Source organism: Ranitomeya imitator, chromosome 4 (assembly GCF_032444005.1).
Source record: "Ranitomeya imitator isolate aRanImi1 chromosome 4, aRanImi1.pri, whole genome shotgun sequence".
Taxonomy (NCBI): domain Eukaryota; kingdom Metazoa; phylum Chordata; class Amphibia; order Anura; family Dendrobatidae; genus Ranitomeya; species Ranitomeya imitator.
Window position 1 is genome coordinate 403,574,496 of NC_091285.1, and position 20,237 is coordinate 403,594,732.

Below are 20,237 nucleotides of genomic sequence, written 5' to 3' on the forward strand. Positions count from 1 at the left end.
GGCCTCTCTAACCAAATGCCCCCCCAAACACCTGTAACCTTAGGTAATAAGCGGAAAGTAATGGTCAGTGTTTCTTGGCACCTCTTCCCTGCAGCAGGTATTACAGGGTACATTTTAGGGTTAGGCCTCATTCAGTTATTTTCTTGGATGTGACAAAATGTACTTGATGCAACAGATTTTCATAAAAGTTGGATCAATGTGTGACTCGCAGAGCGCAGTAAAGCCAGTACACCACGGGTCGTATCCTTCTTGTTGTCACATGGGGTGGGTGGCCGTGACCGATGCATGGCGCTCGATGCAGTGAAACAGGCACAAGGATGTGGGTGTGTGGGTGATAATACCGGTAATACTTGTCAGGCGGCGTTCCCTGTAGTGTTGGTGTGGTGCCGGGGAAAGGAGAGTCAGTTACATAAACAGCAGCCAGAAAGGTACACAGCCATAGATGGTATTACATGTTTCAGATGACCATAGGGCCAAAAGACAGGCACTTGGCGGCATATGCAGGAAACGGCACATATGAGGCGTGATAAACAGCGAGTCAGAGCCTATCCTGCTGTCCAAGCTGACAAAATGTATTTTTCTCCATCCCTCTAGGGTGGTGTTCCCCAGTGGACCCCACCATCCCTGCTACCTCTAACCCTCATGGTTTTGTAAGATGCCTGTTTTCCCATCTTCATCATAGGGGACTACCCTCCAGGCCGGTACTCCTCCTGGCTCCCCAGCGTACGGTTTCCTTTAGGCTAAGTGTGCTCTAGAGGTCCAGGACACTCCTTCAATCTCTTGGGTGCTAGTCCTTGGGCTATCCTTACATGTTTTTCTTCAGGTACATCTGTCGCCATACAGGCCACTGACACGGAGGAGATAATTCCCTTACATGTTTTCCGGATGTCCTCTTGCTGATCTCCAACTAAACTCTGCCCTAAAAGTGCAGCAGTTTTCGCACACCCAGCTCCACCCACCAAACTAGTTTCCTCCTAGTTCTCAGTGAGAATTTCAGCTATTTATCTACCCGAGATGGTATAATAATTGCTGACTCATAGTAACACATATAGTAATAATTCAAATTATTACCAAAATATTGCAAAACTTCAGTATTAAAAATAACATTATAGAACACTATTGTAATACCCAACTCTCAGGTATTACGAATGTGTCGGATTTTGCCATCAATGTTTGATCATTTTTTCTCAAATGGATAAAGTTAATGTAGGTCTCTCAAGCTCCTCCTAGCAAACAGTCAGCAAAAAGATACGACTAGGATGCATTTAAGGTGTCATCTGTGCTGTCACTGATCCATAGACTTGCATTGGTGACACATGCAATAATCACAGACAAGTCATTAGCCCCATTGACTATAATGGGTATGTGAAGTATGTGGATAGAACATGTATATGAAATATTGAAGTCTGAATGAGGCTTTATACAAAGCCCAATTAAGTGTTATTGACAGTCAAACCAAGTCCCCCAGAGAGATAACCAATTCAGCAACAACCTTAATAGATATGTGATCACTATAATGTAAATATATAGAATTTCATGGATGAACTTTATAGGAGTTGTGGATTTTCATAAAAAATTGGGACCAAGGATGGTATTGCTTCAAAATATCAAAATAAGTTGTTATCACTCGACTCATCAATCTTCAAAAAGGTGCCTCAGAATAATCACTGATGCCAGTGACTGGCTGCAGCGGTCAATTGTTAGAGATTGGATGTCACAGCTGCAGCCCTGTAAACAAACCATATATTTGTCTTGAACAGAATTCAAAGTTCAGTATTTGGTATTTGAGAAAAGCGCCTTAATGACTTTCTGACTTTTCAGAATGATATTTGTGAAGAAATCTCACTTCAAGGAACTTGTCCATCCCGACTACTTTCTGATTTATTTAAATACCAGTTGCAAATGACATGTTAATATTTAAAAGATAGTCTGTTTTCTGGACGGATGGCTCTGGTATTTCTTCCCTCAAGCTTCATGTGTTTTCTCGTTCATTCATTTCCATCGTAGGTGGGTATCTATCATCTACGGCAGCACATCCTATTCATCACTTCAGACACAGTCAGCTCGCTGTAATTTGACCTATTCATTTAGAGAGCCTGGTGGGATTTCAATTAGTTACTGAGACCCGTAATGTACTCTGTGCAGAACACGGTACAAAAAAAAACGAGTGAATATGACAAAAAACATCTGAAATGCTTGCTGTAATTGAGATGCATGGCAGGCGACAGACTGGTGACTAATCACCTGAATTCACCTCAACAAACTTTTGCACATTTGGTAAAAGTTTTTTTCGAGAATTCATGAAGAAAAAAAACCCACTAGAATAATTCCTGGTAGCTTTCCAGAATAAATATACATCTATCAAAGGTATTTATTGAAGTGGTGCTGTAAGAATTTCTAAACCATATCCGTTTCTTACAAATCGTAATCCTTCTTAAGTAGAAAGAAATTTGGCTGCAAAATTAAAATCAGCACAAGACGTAGTCCTAAAGTCCTCTATACTCTTGGGCACTACAAGACGGATTAGTAACAATTTTAGTATTACCTTTTCACAAAGGGACACACTTTTGTTCCAAAATTCCCAAAGCAAAGTAGAGTGATGCTGTTAGTTAAAAGTGTTGGGAAGTGTTTGGGAAGGAATCGACACTTTTTTTTTATATGTATACGTGGTTTTTAAATGGAGATCAAAGGCTGGATTGGAGAATGAAAAAGTGGTCTATCCTTTTCAGAGATGAGTCCAGCTTTTGTCTTGGATGCAATGATAGCCGGAGATTGGCCTAGAAACCATGAGGGAAATGCCATTAAGAGGCCTTCACTAGGAAACATCTACTCCTGGGATTATGGTGTTGGGTGGCATATTACATAGTAAGATGGACCTTTCTAGTCTTCATTCCAGGTACACTAACAGCTCGGCATTACATTGATTTGGTTGTGTAATAAGCCATTTCTCCAAAGTGTCCCAGGAGCCATTTCTCAACATGACAATGCCAGTCCATATGTTGCTCATTCTACCATGAGCAACCTACATGGCTTAAACCTTCTACCGTGGTTTGCAGCGTCTGCCATTGAGGACATCTATGATATTATTGGTCACAATTGTAAAAGGAGTTGCCAGCAGCGTATTTTGAGGATTTGTATGCCCAAGTGCATTCAGTGTGGCAGAACTTTCTTCAGACAACCATTAATAACCTGACGTAGCATAGCAAGGAATGTACTGTAAGTGCATGTATTTCGTTACCTGATATGCCTGCTCAATAGTAGAATTTTGCTTACATTTTTTTATAATATGCATATCATTAACACGTTTATCCATCCTGTGATTTCCATAATTCCATAAATTTTCCTTCTTAGTGTTACAAATTAAATGTTAAGCGGTATATAAATGTGATGGAGGAAAGGTTCTGTCCTTGTGATCCTCTCTTATAAGCCAGAATGGAGAGTCACTTTGTAAGAGCCATTCTGCTAGACTACCGCCACCACGTGACACTACAGATGTAGCAATCCTAACCTTCACCAGTGTGGGGTACTATGATGTTATCAGAATTTGTCAACATCATTTGTGTCATACATACACTCATTTACTTTGTTTTGGAACGGCTATGTTACACAGATGGCATATGAGCCAAACAAACATTCGAGGAGTGCTGCTGACCCTATCAAGAATGTCACATATTGTATGTACATTTGTGGAGCTTGCAAAATTAGGATTTTAGATAATCAGTTCTGAAAGTGGGTGTCTCTGATGATATCTTTAAAAGCTTGCTGCCAGTAACCCGAATAAATGAACACATAGAAGTATAAAAGCTGTGTTACCAGTGTTTTGTAGTCAATCTGTTGCCTGATAAGCTTATCTTCACTTAGTGAGTAGCGTGCTTCTCCTGTGATGGAATCAATGGGTCCCTTTTCCATTTGTTGCTTGATGGCACAAAAGAGAGAAAACAGAGGCTCCCCTGCACATTCCTATAAAATAAAGTTCATTTTTATGCATTGTCCTAATATAATTGCTGTCTGCAGTCAGAGAATATTGAGATTTTTTTCCTACAGCTGGTGAGACAACAAGTTGTAAAGGCCCCTTCACATTAAGCGACGCTGCAGCGATACCGACAACGATCCGGATCGCTGCAGCGTCGCTGTTTGGTCGCTGGAGAGCTGTCACACAGACAGCTCTCCAGCGACCAACGATGCCGGTAACCAGGGTAAACATCGGGTAACTAAGCGCAGGGCCGCGCTTAGTAACCCGATGTTTACCCTGGTTACCATCCTAAAAGTAAAAAAAAACAAACACTACATACTTACCTACCGCTGTCTGTCCTCCAGCGCTGTGCTCTGCTCTCCTCCTGTACTGTCTGTGAGCACAACGGCCGGAAAGCAGAGCGGTGACGTCACCGCTCTGCTTTCCGGCTGACCGACGCTCACAGCCAGTGCAGGAGGAGTGCAGAGCACAGCGCTGGAGGACAGACGGCTGTAGGTAAGTATGTAGTGTTTGTTTTTTTTAACTTTTAGGATGGTAACCAGGGTAAACATCGGGTTACTAAGCGCGGCCCTGCGCTTAGTTACCCGATGTTTACCCTGGTTACCAGTGAAGACATCGCTGGATCGGTGTCACACACGCCGATCCAGCGATGTCAGCAGGAGTCCAGCGACGAAATAAAGTTCTGGACTTTATTCAGCGACCAACGATCTCCCAGCAGGGGCCTGATCGTTGGTCGCTGTCACACATAACGATTTTATTAACAATATCGTTGCTACGTCACAAAAAGCAACGATATCGTTAACAATATCGTTATGTGTGAAGGTACCTTAAGACTTGAAACTGACCAATGTAGACTGCAGGAAAAATTTTAACATTAATTTTACAGAAGAATTTACAAAACAAGTGGTCACACGGAACTGAATGTAGACATGCGATATCATTTTATATTAAGCCCTTCACCACCTTGTGATTTTACATATTTTGCATTTTTGTTTTCTGCTCGCCTTCTCCCCAGAGACATAACTTTTTTACTTTTCCATCAATATAGCCATACGTTTTTTTTACGCTTGCTTGTTTTTTCTTTATTTTGTTTGATTTCACCATATAAACAGGAAAAAAAATCCAAGTGGAGTGAAATTGCAAAAAAAGCGCAATTCCACAATTGTTTTTTGGGTTTTCTACTTACCATGTTCACTAAATGCTAAAACTGACCTACCATTATGATTCTCCAAGTGAAGTACAAGTTCGCAGATAAAAACATGTATGGCTTCTTTTTTTTAATTAAGTGGTGAAAAAAAAATCCAAAGTTTGTAAGTAAAAAAAAAAAAGTCTCCATTTTCCGAGACCCATAGCGTCTCCATTTTTTCGTGATCTGGGCTAAGTGAAGGCTTATTTTCTGCTCATCATAGCGGCCAAGCTGACGTTTTTAATGATACCATTTTGGGGTAGATATAATGTCTTGATCACCTGTTATTGCATTTTATTGCAATTGTGCAAGGACCCAAAAAAAGTAATTCTCGCTTTTTGATTTTTTTTACTGTTACGCCGTTTACCAATAGGATTAATTTACTTTATATTTTGATAGATCGGACATTTCTGAACACAGCGATACAAATAATTGGGGGTTTTTAAACTGTTTTATTTTTAATGGGGCAAAAGGTAGAGATTTGAACTGTTATTTTTTATATATATTTTAAAACATTTTTGTTTTACTTTTTACTGGTTTCAATATTCCGTTTAGAAGACTTGAAGCGGCGATTATCTGATTGGCTGTTCAACACATAGCAGGGCTTCTTCTGCAGACCCCCGGCTGTCATGACAACCCATGGGCGTGTCTTATGACGCGATTCTGTCTCCCGCTAGTGAAATACCACTGTCGGAGACTGATATCAGCATTAAACTTAACATCCACCAGTGGATTGTGGATCCACCCATGGCTGTTAGAGGCACATCACAGCTGATCAGATGAACTATCATGTGCAGGGAAAGATGCCGGTGCCCACATCAAATGCAGGCAGACGACCTTGGACATACCTTTATGTCTATGGCCGTAAAGGGGTTAATATTAGAGGCTGTTCTGCTGCTCACAGCCCATTTTCCTGTCCCCTTCTAACACCAGCACACACCACAACCCCCGGTCTCTCACTGTAGACCAGGACTTTTGGCCACGACCAGGCCTCAGTGATTACTGCACGACATAAGGTTGTGAAGTAGTGATGTTGCCCACAACCTTAAAAAGCGCAGTGACCAGGTCAGAAATCCTGGAATATAGTGAAGAGGCCGGAGAGGCGGTCAGTGAGCAGCAGGGCAGCCGAAGAGGTGAGGAGTAGGGTGAGTATTGTCTTTTTTTTGCCTTTTCCCATTTTATATTTATTATGTGCTGGAATCTAGAGGGGAACACTGAATTGAATTCATAACCGCGAAGCAAATCAAATTATTGGGGAAAATTAGACAAAGCCGGCAAGTTTGAATACCAATTATGTGCGTATCACTGATTATTAATATACATAGTTCCGTAATCTAGCTGTGTCAGCACACGTCTGCTCTTACAGACAGCTGTCTGCAAATAAATGCAAAATGTCTGCTATTAGAAAGGTCAATTTTTAGTAGATAATCTGCAAGATCTGAAAGGAAATTTGGTCTGGTTGCCACTTGATAATTACAGGGCAATGACAGAAATTACATGATGATTATACGTTATACTCTGCTTGTATAGCCATGAAAGCTGTAGAAATGCCCGGGCACAGTGGGACTTGGTAAACTTGTTTAAGATACATATTCCGGCCTGTGTGAGATCCTGAGTTGTTTGCTCACACCCTGCTTGCAGCTAATGGCCTGGAGAGCCTGCCTGACAAATAAGATATGCTGGGATTGCAGGTGCTGGGGACATATACTAGGCTCCTCACGGTTTCGGGCACAGCAGTGCGGAGGGGGCTGCGTGAAATTACTGCACATAATAATGCAAATAAACAACAAAATGTTACATGATTGAATGTAAACTTAATTTACCAAAACATCAACAACTCAGCGAGCAAAGAGGAATTGGAAAGGGACTTTTCTTCTGTAAACCGTGTGAGATCATCCTCCATCTGAATGCATAGGGAAATTACCGCAGTATGGGGCAATGGGTGGAATTTACTCTCTGACTCATTTCTGAAGGATTGCTGTCTACGATCACAGCTATCTCTTAATATAGTTTTCTATAGAATATATGAATGGAAATCAATGTCTCAAATGTCTATGAAAATTTGTTTTGAAATAAAGGTGCTTTTTTATATTCCATGTAACGGAAAACCTAAATACATCCCTGTATAATATTTGTGAAATGTGTTTAGTGAAAACATAATTCAGTCAAAAAAATATCTACTGTATAATTGTCTAAGGGTCACTTCCGTCTTTCTGTCTGTCCTTCTGTCTGTCTGTCACGGATATTTATTGGTCGCGGCCTCTGTCTGTCATGGAAATCCAAGTCGCTGATTGGTCGTGGCAAAACGCCCACGACCATTGCCACGACCAATCAGTGACGGGCACAGTCCGCTGGCAAAATAGCCGCTCCTTCCTCCCCGCAGTCAGTGCCTGCTCCATACTCCCCTCCAGACAGCCCTCACACAGAGTTAATGCCAGCGTTAATGGACCACGGTGTAACACACTCCATTAACGCAGCTATTAACCCTGTGTGACCAACTTTTTACTATTGATGCTGCGTACGCAGCATCAATAGTAAAAATATATAATGTTACAAATAATAATAATAATAAAAAAAAGTTATTCTCACCCTCCGATGTCGCGCCCTGTGTTCGGCAGTGCAAGCGGCAGGTTCCGGTGGCAAGGATGCTATGTGAGAAGAACCTACCATGATGTCATGGTCATGTGACCATGTCGTCATCACAGGTCCTGCGCTCTTACCAACTCTGGGACCAGAAGCTGCCGCGTGCACCGCACACAGGCGCCAGGACTACAATGGGCCCTCGGAAGGTGAGTATATGTTTTTTTTATTTTAAGTCTTTTTTAACCTGTTACATACGTGGCTGGGCAATATACTATGTGGTTGGGCAATATACTACGTGACTGGCCAATACACTACGTGACTGGGCAGTATACTACGTGTCTGTGCTGTATACTACGTGGCTCTGTGTTGTATACTACGTCGCTGTGCAATATACTACTTGGCTGGGCAAGATACTACGTGGCTCTGTGCTGTATACTACATTGCTATGCAATATACTACTTGGCTGGGCAATATACTACGTGACTGGGCAATATACTATGTGACTGGGCAATATAATACGTGACTGCGCAATATACTACGTGACTGCGCAATATACTACGTGACTGAGCAATATACTACATGGCTGGGCAATATACTACGTGGTTGGGCAATATACTACGTGGCTGGGCAATATACTATGTGGCTGGGCAATATACTACGTCACTGGGCAATATACTACGTAGCTGGGCAATATACTACGTGACTGGGCAATATACTACGTGGCTGGGCAATATACTACGTGGCTGGGCAATATACGGTACTATGTGATTGGGAAATATACTACGTGCGCTGTGCAATATACTTCGTGGACATGCATATTCTAGAATACCCGATGCGTTAGAATCGGGCCACCATCTAGTATTTAGATAAAAAACCAATAAACACCAGACCATATACACACCCCTTATGTATAGTACCACGGGTGCTCAGATATACAGAAGGTTCAGTGCAACCGAAAGTAAATAGAAAACCTAGAAAAGATAGCACTACAACGAACCAATAAAAGGAAACAATCTTTATTAAATGCACAATACAAAAAGTATAAAAGTAACAGCAAGGGAGTCCAGGGAATGACAAATGGTCACCAAACAGACAATGTGGAGACCAGCAGGCAGTAATACATAGTACAAAAATGGATATACACTAACTCCAACATAAATAAGCTTAAACCCAATAGCATGTGTATAAAGAGGCAAGTGCCAAGTACCACTAGGCATGCGAGGTAGAGCTGTGCTTCATATGAGAGACAGGAGGAGTGAACCCATGTAGAAATAAAAACGTAATAATACCTGCTAGGAAAACACACTGCCGACAAGCCCCTACGCGCGTTTCGGCGCGATGCCTTCTTCCGGGGGTGTGGCATACTCCAAACGTAAGAAATATTTAAGAGGAATGTGGACGAATCAAAGAGCCCCTACTAGAATGCCGTATGAGTAAATATTAAGCGCGCATGCGCACACACTGGCACACTATCAGCACGAGCGATAGAACAGACCAATCATATAACCGCTACCATAAGAGTAATGGAACGGCGCCTGCGCAGTGGGTCCGAACGTCGCCAAGGAAACGGCCAGAGACGTCAGAGGAGAAGGACGCAGGGATCATCTGTGTCACGCCCACCAGTAAGGCGTGAGACAGATAGAAAGGATCCCAGCGTACAACTCCAAGAGACGCCTCCACCGCTGCCTGGCAACCGCAAAGCACGCGCAGGATGGGAAAACCAGGGAAAATAGAAACCGCATAAAGAGGTAACTGCAGAGTGCAAATGTAAAAAGACAAAGACAAATATGTAACCGCACCAAGTGCACTGTGTACAATTTGGGTGGAGGTGCACTGTGCACTTGGTGTGGTTACATATTTGTCTTTGTCTTTTTGCATTTGCACTCTGCAGTTACCTCTTTATGCGGTTTCTATTTTCCCTGGTTTTATTAAAGATGTGCCACGCTTTGTGCACAATTTGGCAAGTATATTGGTCATAAGCTGACATAAAAGAGAAGGGCCCTGATTCATCAAGACTGTCGATTTTCACGAGAGGGCAAGTTGGAGGCAGCTCTCAATGAATCAGGAGCATCTGACTAGTGGCGTAAGCTTCCATGTGCTTTGCCACAAATGTTACTCCAGTCAGGGACTGGTGTAAAAGTTCTTGTGTAAGGAACATGAATGAGATGAGCTGTGGCATTACGCCCCCGTGCCTACCCTGTCCTCCATGAGCCCAAGCAAATTTGATTGAACTGTGGCAAATGCTCGTGATAATGTGTGCAAACTGTAAAGCGCTGCGGAATATGTTAGCGCTATATAAAAATAAAGATTATTATTATTATTAAAATGTCAAAAGTCTCAACATTTTTGCTCAACTGCTCCTTGTGCAAAATTGTTGCACTTTTCAAATCGTTTTTCCCCAGGCTTATAGCGTAAAAGCTTTTATAAATCAGGGCCAAAATATTAACCAAGTCTGGTGAGTTTCAAATTTACTATGCTCCATTTGGCTTTACAAAAAATTTGAATTAATACTTTTTCGCTGACTTATACATGCATTCTATGACACCATTGATAATTCTCTCTCACTATCCCCTAAAGATAAGAATAGATATACAGTATATCAAACATATCCATGTACGTAATCCTTGCAGGAAAATACCAACCTTAAGGAACTTGTACAAGAGGAATGTAAACCAATTCGTTAACATCTTTTCTGCAACCGACTCTGTTCTAAAATAAATGAAAAAAGTAAGGAAAATGTTATTAACAATACTATCATATATGACTTTCTGTAAACTCATATACATACATATGTGAAAGTGTATTAAAATACTGTGTTTTCATACTATACTCATAAAAAGAAAAAAACATATATTATCAAACTATGACAGTTACATTGAGAACTAATGCCACATAAAAATTAATTCTAGAGAGGGACTGGAAACACATTGAAAAATAAAGTTAGAAGGTTCCGTTGGTTTCTTCACTTCCTTGTGCCTCTTTCTTTGCACATTAAGTAGGACACTGTCGTTAACATTAAAGCTGCTAAAACACTGATTTTTTTCCCTCAAGATTTTAAGTGTCTTCAAGTGTTTCTGTGAAGGCCATCCTAAGTTAACAACAGACAAATTTGGAAAATTATCAAGCAAAGGCTTAGACTACCTGTCTGCCAAGTATAGCCTTAATGCATACACGGCTGGAGGCACTTGAACGCCATAAGTAACAAATGCTACAAAGCCTAGAGACCCTGAAGTCTTAGAGATAATGCTTAAAACATGTTATTTCTAAGTTTCATGTATAGAATATCGCCCTCATCTGTTGTCTTTAACAAGAATTGGATCTTTCAAGTACAGTAACCAAACACATGATGGTCCAGCACCAAGGACAGTTCCTCCTCTCAGAAAATACTAACATATTCCACATGAACAATTACTTTGTTAACGCAGAGCCATGCTTGGTTCTTTTTGTCTGAAGCCAAAGTATAATAAAACACTTCTTAAATATGAACATATATGCCCACCTTTTTCTTATTTTTATTTTTTAAACAATGTCAATTTTGAAAACATTCTGCTAATGTTTTACAAAACCACAATCAACACTTAATGATTGAGGAACAGACTGAAATTATTACAATCGTTCAAGGTAATAATTTATCTGTATAAATCAGGAAATCAAAATAGTTGAAAACCATAGACTGCAGGCTTATACAGGTTAAAGAGGTTGTCCACTACTTTTTCATTGAAGGATATGTCATCAATGTCTGATCGGCCGGGGTCCGACAACCAACACCACTACCGAACGGCTGTTACAGATGTATTATACTGGCCGTCTTCTGGTAGTGGCCCCGGTAGGGCACTATACATCCGCCTCCCATTGTTTTAAATAGGAGGCGGATGTGTAGTACCCTGCAGAGGACACCGACCAGCTCTGCAAGTGAGTTGTTGCGGCTGCTGCCGCCAACACCAATAACAGCTGATAAGCGGGGGGGGGGTGTTGGACCCGGCTGATCTGATATTGAGGATAGGTCATCAATGTTAAAGTAGTGGACAACCTCTTTCAGAACATTTTATGGGTGTGAATTGTATTGTTTCAGAATACAGCATTCATAGCTGTTTGTGAGCCCATACTGTATCTCAGGGGCCAAGATACCATTGGTGCAACCTGTGTAGCTGCGCTTGGGTCCAATAGGTAAGGGGGCCCACATCCACCTTTAAAGCAGTAAACCATTACTGTCAGAGCCACATTATTGGACTGCAAATAAGCTATATTCTGTTCTTGCACAGGGGCCCTCTTCTGTCTATGTCCGCAATTTACAATTTACTAAGAAAAATGTGATGTAACCTATTGCATGCCATATTACAGGTATTATATTCTTCTCTAGAAACACTGTATACAGAGGAAAACACTGTATCATTGTACATTAAAGTAACACTTTAAAGCATTTTTTTTAATTTCACCACTGGATTGGTATCATCAATGTCTGTTCCCTATGTGTAGTAAAATACTTACTGCTCACTGTCTTCTGCTGTTTATGGTGCTTCTTCAATCCCGAACAAAGTCCAGCTCACCATGATTGACAACCTTGGAGACTCGGAGCACGGAACCGCTGTGACAGGGCGTAGAAAATCAAAAAAAAAAAAGAGAAATCTAGCTCAACGAGGTAGTGAAAAAAACTTTTCTCTATTCACTTGAAAATATATTCAGTGGAGGAAAAAACATCTGATGTTTTTATCCTCCACTGAATATATTTTCAAGTGAATAAAGAAAGAAGTTTTTTTCACTACCTCATTGAGCTGGATTCCTCATTTTTTCTTTGCTTCTTCAATCCACATGACTGGAGCTGTGACCTGCCGGATCGCTCCGGTGTTTACTGGGTGGACCGGAAGTCACTTCTTAATTTAAGTCTATGAGACTTCGTACAAGTCTCTCATAGACTTACATTGAGAAGTGGTGACTGTTTTGTTGTAACTTTTGGTCAGTCAGGAGCTGTGGTCACGAGATGGCAGAGAGGGACTGGAGTGGCACTGGCACCAGTAGAAGACGGCAACTGTAAGTATTTTATCACACACAGGGAACAGACATTAGTGAAACCACTCGGGTCGTGAAAAAAATCCCTGTAGTGATACTTTAAGTAATCACTCCATAATATGGCTTTGCCTTATGTGTGAGCACTTCTGCATTGTTAAATACTCAGTGAACTGCAATATTATCCAAGAAATACACAACTGAGAAATGTGGTAAACAACCAGGATTAATATATTTATGATGATCATATCTATACATTTGTATATTTTTTCTAATAGTAATATAACTGTTCACATTCAAAATTAATTTTGAATTCACCATACTTAAGTTATTCACTTTCTTAAAATATTTTCTTATTCTTTTTCATTGTTTTTATTTTTAAAGAATGTAGTACTTGATTATAACACTAGATGTCATTGTCTCTCTTGTTGTCTATGGAAATAATTTATCTGATGTCTAGATCCTAAAACGCATTCACTCGAATTTTTAGGTGGTAGTATAAATGACTAACCTCCTCACTCTCCTGAGCCCACAGTGTGTCAATATATTACCCTAATATGTATGAAAACCAAAGCTGTAATACCACTTACTACCACCATACAAAATATCATTGTATCACATAGGTGTATCTACACATTTATATACAGTATATACTGCATATTAAAAAGGGTCCATTTGCTCACATTAGATCCGTATAAATGTGGTGTAAAAAAAAATCAAATATTGCTTGTCTGTGTAGAGTAAAGTATGTGAACACTTCAGAATTTCTGCAATTTTGCCTAAAACTATATAATATTCCCATCCCTCCCCCAAGTCCTAAAAGTAAATAAAGATAACAAAATCAAACAAGTGAGTCAAAAATAATAGACTTTGTCATTTTTATAACTGAAGAAAATGATCCAATATCATACATCTCTGGGGGCAAAAGTATGTGAACCTTTAGAATTATCAGATGATTTGAAGGTGAAACTACAGTCTGATGTTTTTAATCAATGGGATGACAATCTGTCGTGAGTAAGCGACCTGTTTGATTTAAAAAATTATATCTCTATCAAAGGCTGATCTTCACAATACACGTTTGTGGAAGTGCTTCATGGCAAAGACAAGTAGATTTCTGACAAGCGTAGAAGAAGGTTCGTTATTGATTATCAGGCTGGCATTGATGAAGAGTTTGGACTCTACCAATCCACAGTCAAACTTGTGCACAATTGCAGGAAATTAAAAACCATTTTTACCCTGGGACAGGGCCAGCACGGGAGGTGAGTATAAGTGTTTTTATTTATTGGCAGAAAACATTAAGATCGAGTAGAGGTTGTCCTAGAAGTGGACAGCCCCATTAATCATTTAGATGCCTTTGTCATTCATTAATGGCAGCATTTGAATAGATCAATCACACGTGCTTTCACTGACTCCCATCAGCCCCTCTGCAAAGCTATCACTTGGAAAGGCTCCATGGCTAGCATCTAGGTACTTCTGTTAAGCCCACTATATACTACTTTAATCTTGCTTTTTATAGTATAAGTGAGTGGTCCCCAACCTTTCTTACCTTGAGAGCCACATTGCGCTCTGAAAGATGGTCACGAGCCACAATTTATGCAATGAAATCATAGAAGCCGTGTTGCGACCAATAACTGATAACTAGAAATTGAATGGCTATTCTAATTATTGTGGGTGAGAAGGCGAGAAGATCTACAATTCTTTTTAATGCTATATTCATGTATCCATTGTACAACTTGTGCCAGTCACATCTGTAATTCTGTGGACAGGTGCAGAAATTATCAGCTATTTATATGCACTAGTCTGCCCTATAAATTAGACTAGGCTACTGCATGCTGTGATTTTGTTCACAGCACATAAGCTCACATTTGACAATATACAGGCCAACAATAAGTTTGTTTCAATGTACCTTAAAGAGAACACGTCGTGTGAAAAACACTAATAACCTGCATATATGGGGTTAATATGCAGGTTAGCAGCATTCTAACATTGTGTATCTGCCGCACTGAGAGCCCTGCTACTGAGAGGAAATTAACTTTATTCCTCTAGACAGTCTCAGGCTTTCAGTCAAGTAAATAAGGCAGCACACTGCAGCGCTAAAACATGCAAACATGAAACACGAAAATTGAACTGCATTACTGCACTAGAAATATGAAAAATGAGAGCGTTTAGCACATAAAAATGGCCAATTTTATGTGTACCTGGTAGCCCCTTTACGGCATCTCTCTTATACCAGGTCCTAAACTTGCCTTACCTCGCTGAGAATAAACGTCTCCATCTGAATGGGTACATGTGAAACCTCTTCCTAGACTAAAATTCTCTCACTCTATGGAGGGGTATTGGACCTGCTGTAATTAAAACACCTGTGGCTAGGAGGCGGAGTGCATGATCAGAAGGCTAAAGAATACATTTCAAAAACCTGACCGGCACATCCGTTTTTGAAATGTAGTCTCAGGCTTTCAGTCATAGGGTTGCAGCTTCAGTCACTGCTCAGGACATAGTGAGCAGCGGCTGTAAACAGATCTCAACACTGACTGACAGCCAGTGCATGAGTACAGAGCCGGCTGTCAGTCAGTGCCAGGGTGTGGTTACAACCGCCTGAAGCCTCGCCTCGATGGAAAAGTTTGTTTCTATGCGGCAGTAATGGCACAGCGGTCACACGACATCAGAATTCTATTAACCTGCAGAATAAAGTCTTATCTTCCGGTTAATAGCTTTCTTTCACATGACAGGTTCTTTTTAATGCTTACTTGAGACATCCATATATCACGGTTCCAACGTGTACCATGCTTTTATGGACTGACGGCTGGATTCCTGGCCAGAACTCTACAGCCTCATAGTCACATATGAAACTGTTAAGTTCAGGAGCAGACACCCACAGTCAGTCATTAAAATTGCAGTTCCAGACCATGATATACGAATGTGTCAATAAGGTCTTAGGCCGAATTCAGCTGTCCGTGTTTTACAGTCCAGACACAGACCATGATGCATAGAGTAACCGTGAGTCTCCCGAGCTCAACAGTTTCATAGGGATATACATAGCTGCCAACTATGAAAGATAAGAAAAAGGTACACTTACTGCGGTGTGGCAATTTATATTTTACACTAACTCATGACCCTAATCTCTTCCTCCTCTACATGCATCCACACTGAAATATTGCTCCTACTAAAGCCAGATAGTGTTCCCTCACAATATTGTACTATTTTTGTGGTCTTCATAATGCCCCACACAAACAGTGTGATGTCTCCACAGTGTACACACAGTTCTGCTACATCAACGCACACACCTTGTATGTGTCCTGCTCCTTATCTATGCTGACTAGCCATTACATGTGTCCACCACAATTAAGTCTTTGCATAGACTGAATATTCAGCCAGGACCTTTAGGTCATGTGAGAATATTGCATGACAATAACAAAACATTCATATTGTGCTTTTCTTACCGTAGGCTCAAGTCAAAGCATCAATCTCCAGTCTCTGTATAAACTTAATGGTGGAGGAGAATGTAATGGTTCCCTGCTCCACCATTATATTCAGCAGTGTCTGTGTCTTGAGAAGGCAAATAGAACTGAACCCTTAACCTCCAGTAAGACAGCGGGACAGCTCTCTAAATTCAGGACAGTATGGCTTGATCCTTAACAGTGACCAGTCCATGCTTTGCATCCAGTGCTTTGACTGTGATACATGGACATCTGAATTCAACCCAATGGTAGGGTCACATGACTGTTTTCTTCACACCAGAGAAAAATGGTCCAGTTATTCTGATCAAAGTGGCATCAGTATTTTTTCAGACGTGGAGAGTAAAAAAAAGTTTCTCAACCCTCTTCATTCTATCAGTCTAAGAAAATCAAACCACACTCAGATGTTAAACATATGCGGTCCAATGTTTTTCATGGACCCATAGACTTTCTTTGCTTATTTTGATCTGACACTCAGATCTAAATTGGACACATCCGTGAAAAAAAATTGGATATGTGCACAGCCTCATAGAATATCATAGGTACAAGTGAAAACCACATATTATCCTCGTCCAAGAAAATCGGTTATGTACACAAGTCCTCAGACTGATGTTGCACTACATCAATTACTCCCAATGCACATATAATTAAATTACTCCATTTCTCACACAAAAGAGACATGCAAATATCCTGTGAAATCACTAATTGTTAGTTTTGCCATTCTTAAAGGGGTTGTCAACTTTTAAATGGTCCCCAATGTTTGTAAAGTACAAAAAATAAACTGAGCAGGTACTTATCCCTTCATGAAACAGAGCTAGCTTTTGCCACTCCTGCAGTCCTGATTTTGTGAACAGAGAGGTGATGTCACATAAACTGCACATGTCACTGCTCTATTTAGCCATTCATTGAGCTTAACATCATGTGCCATCAGCCTCTACATGAGCACTGAGCTCAGCGTCATGTGTCATCAACCTCGAAACAAGCACTGAGCTCAGCGTCATGTGCCATCAACCTCTACACAAGCACTGAGCTCAGCGTAATGTGCTATCAACTACTACACAAGCACTGAGCTCAGCATCATGTGCCATCAACCTCTACACGAGCACTGAGATCAGCGTCATTTGCCATCAGCCTTTACACCAGCACTGAGCTCAGCATAATGTGCCATCAACTTCTACACGAGAACTGAGCTCAACATCATGTGCCATCAACCTCTACACCAGCACTGAGCTAAGCATCATTTGCCATTAACCTCTACACAAGCATGGAGCTCAGCGTCATGTGCCATCAACCTTTACACAAACACTGAGATCAGCATCATGCCATCAACTCCTACACGAGCACTGAGCTCAACATCATGTGCCATCAACCTCTACACCAGCACTGAGCTCAGCGTCATTTGCCATCAACCTCTACACAAGCACTGAGCTCAGCGTCATGTGCCATCAACTCCTGCACAAGAACTGAGCTCAACATCATGTGCTATCAACCTCTACACCAGCACTGAGCTAAGTGTCATTTGCCATTAACCTCTACACAAGCATGGAGCTCAGCGTCATGTGCCATCAACCCCTACATGAGCACTGAGATCAGCGTCATTTGCCATCATCCTTTACACAAGCACTGAGTGCAGTGTCATGTGCCAACAACCTCTACACGAGCACTGAGATCAGCGTCATTTGCCATCAACCTTTACACCAGCACTGAGCTCAGCATCATGTGCCATCAACTCCTACACAAGAACTGAGCTCAACATCATGTGCCATCAACCTCTACACCAGCACTGAGCTAAGCGTCATTTGCCATTAACCTCTACACAAGCATGGAGCTCAGCGTCATGTGCCATCAACCCCTACACGAGCACTGAGATCAGCGTCATTTGCCATCATCCTTTACACAAGCACTGAGTGCAGTGTCATGTGCCAACAACCTCTACACGAGCACTGAGCTCAGTGTAATGTGCCATCAACGTCTACACAAGCACTGAGCTCAGCATCATGTGCCATCAACCTCTACACAAGCACTGAGCTCATTGTCATGTGCCAACAACCTCTACACGAGCACTAAGCTCAGCATCATGTGCCATCACCCTCTACACCAGCACTGAGCTCAGCATCTGGCTGACTAAAGCGGTGACATATTGTAGTGATGTTACAGATCAAGCCACCACACTGGGACCGCAGTGACATAAATGAATGGGGAAATCAAGTAAGAAAAAGAGAAAAGAAAAAAACAAGATGGAAGTGGGGAAAGAACACTGTTGTAGAAATGAGAAGAAAGGCGAGGAATAATCTTATAGAGCTGCAGGATAGTTAGGAAAGTTTCAGTTAGATAAAGGGGAAAACTGAGAACGCAGCGGAAAAGAGGGTAGGGAGGTGAAGGTTAAGGAAAAGTGTTAAGGAATTGTAATCAACATATAGTGTGAAGGAAGGAACAAGTGCGTCAGCTCTGCGCTCGGCTGGTTCAATGCAGAAGGACAGAAAAAAACAATATACAAGAAGTGTAGTTTAATGGAAAAGTGGTGAATAGAGTAGTGAGAAAATGAAATTGTCTAAAAATGAAAAAAGGTAAGATAGGTAAATGGGTGTATGCTGAGAAAAATGGAATCATAAAAGAAAAAGTTGTGTGAGAAGGAGTTTTATGAACTAAATGGTGCTTTGAAACGTGGTAAAGAACAAATAATTGTGCAATAAAAATTGATTCTTTATATTTTGGATTAAGGGTCTTCATTTCGGTTAGCGCAGCCCAAACTGTCAAAATTGTCTTTACCTTCAAGATTCCTGGTGGAGATCATTCCAAGCCATGGAGCAGCAGGAACCGTTATTGAGCTTTCACAGGAGTTGTGCCTACACACTCAGGTGAGCACATAACCTCATCTATTGTATCTTTTTTTAAAGGTATCAGCCTATGGTATGGTTTGTTCATTTCCCTACATTGTTTAACAGATTCAAATTTTGGCAAATTCGCTCATCACAACCATTAATTTTTGTTATAGCTTTATGGACTAACAATGACAATATACTGTATATTTGTGATACTTTCTGTAGTGTATTTATTTTCTTGGTGACTCTGGGGACTTAATAGTTATTTTGGACATATATTTTTGGGGTGTCTAATAGGTATCATGCAATAGACAATAAATACCTTTATACTTTTTTTTACAACAGATATATATACATGTACACAAACTTACCTTCTCAACAATAGTTTAGGATGATTCTTGCTTTCCAAATTTTTATCTATAAGATCAGAGAGTAGTTGTTTCAACACGTCCGTGGCATATTCTAATTTGCTCTGCAAAACTGTCATAATGAGGGAAGCCACATTGCCTCTATCACGCATAGAAAAGCTGCGCTGAGACTCAAGAGTCCGAATAAAGGAGAGTAAAAAAACTTTGTTGTTAATCATCTGGGCAAAGAGCTTCAACCCTTTCTCCACACGTTCCTGTCTGTAACCAGGGACCTGTGGAAAAAAAAACAATCGGATAAAGAGGAGGTCTATGGATATAGGATTTAAAGGGACACTGTCACCTGAATTTGGAGGGAACAATCTTCAGCCATGGAGGCAAGATTGCTTTGTGCAGGCGTGTACTATGGAGGACAGAGAATGAACTTCAATCCAATATTGCAGCCAGCATGCAGCCAGCATGTAAGGAAAGGGTGAATCAAACACCCAAAAACCCCGCCTCCATGGCTGAAGATTGTTCCCTCCAAATTCAGGTGACAGTGTCCCTTTAACAGTGAAGATTAGATGTTTTCTGTAGACTGGCACATATGAAGTAAGCACTAATTTACATGCCTGCAAGCTAAAAGATAAGAAGATCTCTCATTTCTCCTGATGTTTCTGTTATAGTAAATACTGTTAACTGCCTTGAAATAACCAGAACACCTTTTCTTACAACTCCTGAAATTACCAATTATCAATAAATCTTATCTTGTCAATATGGTTAAACACATCAAGACAGCTGATAGTTCATCCTTAAAATCTTCCAATAGTGAATGCTCACTGTACAAAAGAGTCTTATTTGCATACCATT

The 20,237-nt window shown here is 40.8% G+C and overlaps 1 protein-coding gene across 2 annotated transcripts in view; it reads right to left on the reverse strand.

The window, feature by feature from the left end:
- PLXNA4 (plexin A4) overlaps nucleotides 1–20,237 on the reverse strand; it is a 1,110,285-nt gene that overhangs the window by 107,538 nt on the left and 982,510 nt on the right. For both annotated transcript variants that reach the window (XM_069765352.1, XM_069765353.1), the window contains 3 exons: nucleotides 19,395–19,663; nucleotides 10,385–10,451; nucleotides 3,814–3,960 (listed from right to left, as the gene is read on the reverse strand). In XM_069765352.1, coding sequence (XP_069621453.1) covers nucleotides 3,814–3,960; nucleotides 10,385–10,451; nucleotides 19,395–19,663 — 483 coding nt within the window. The remainder of the gene's footprint in view (nucleotides 1–3,813; nucleotides 3,961–10,384; nucleotides 10,452–19,394; nucleotides 19,664–20,237) is intronic.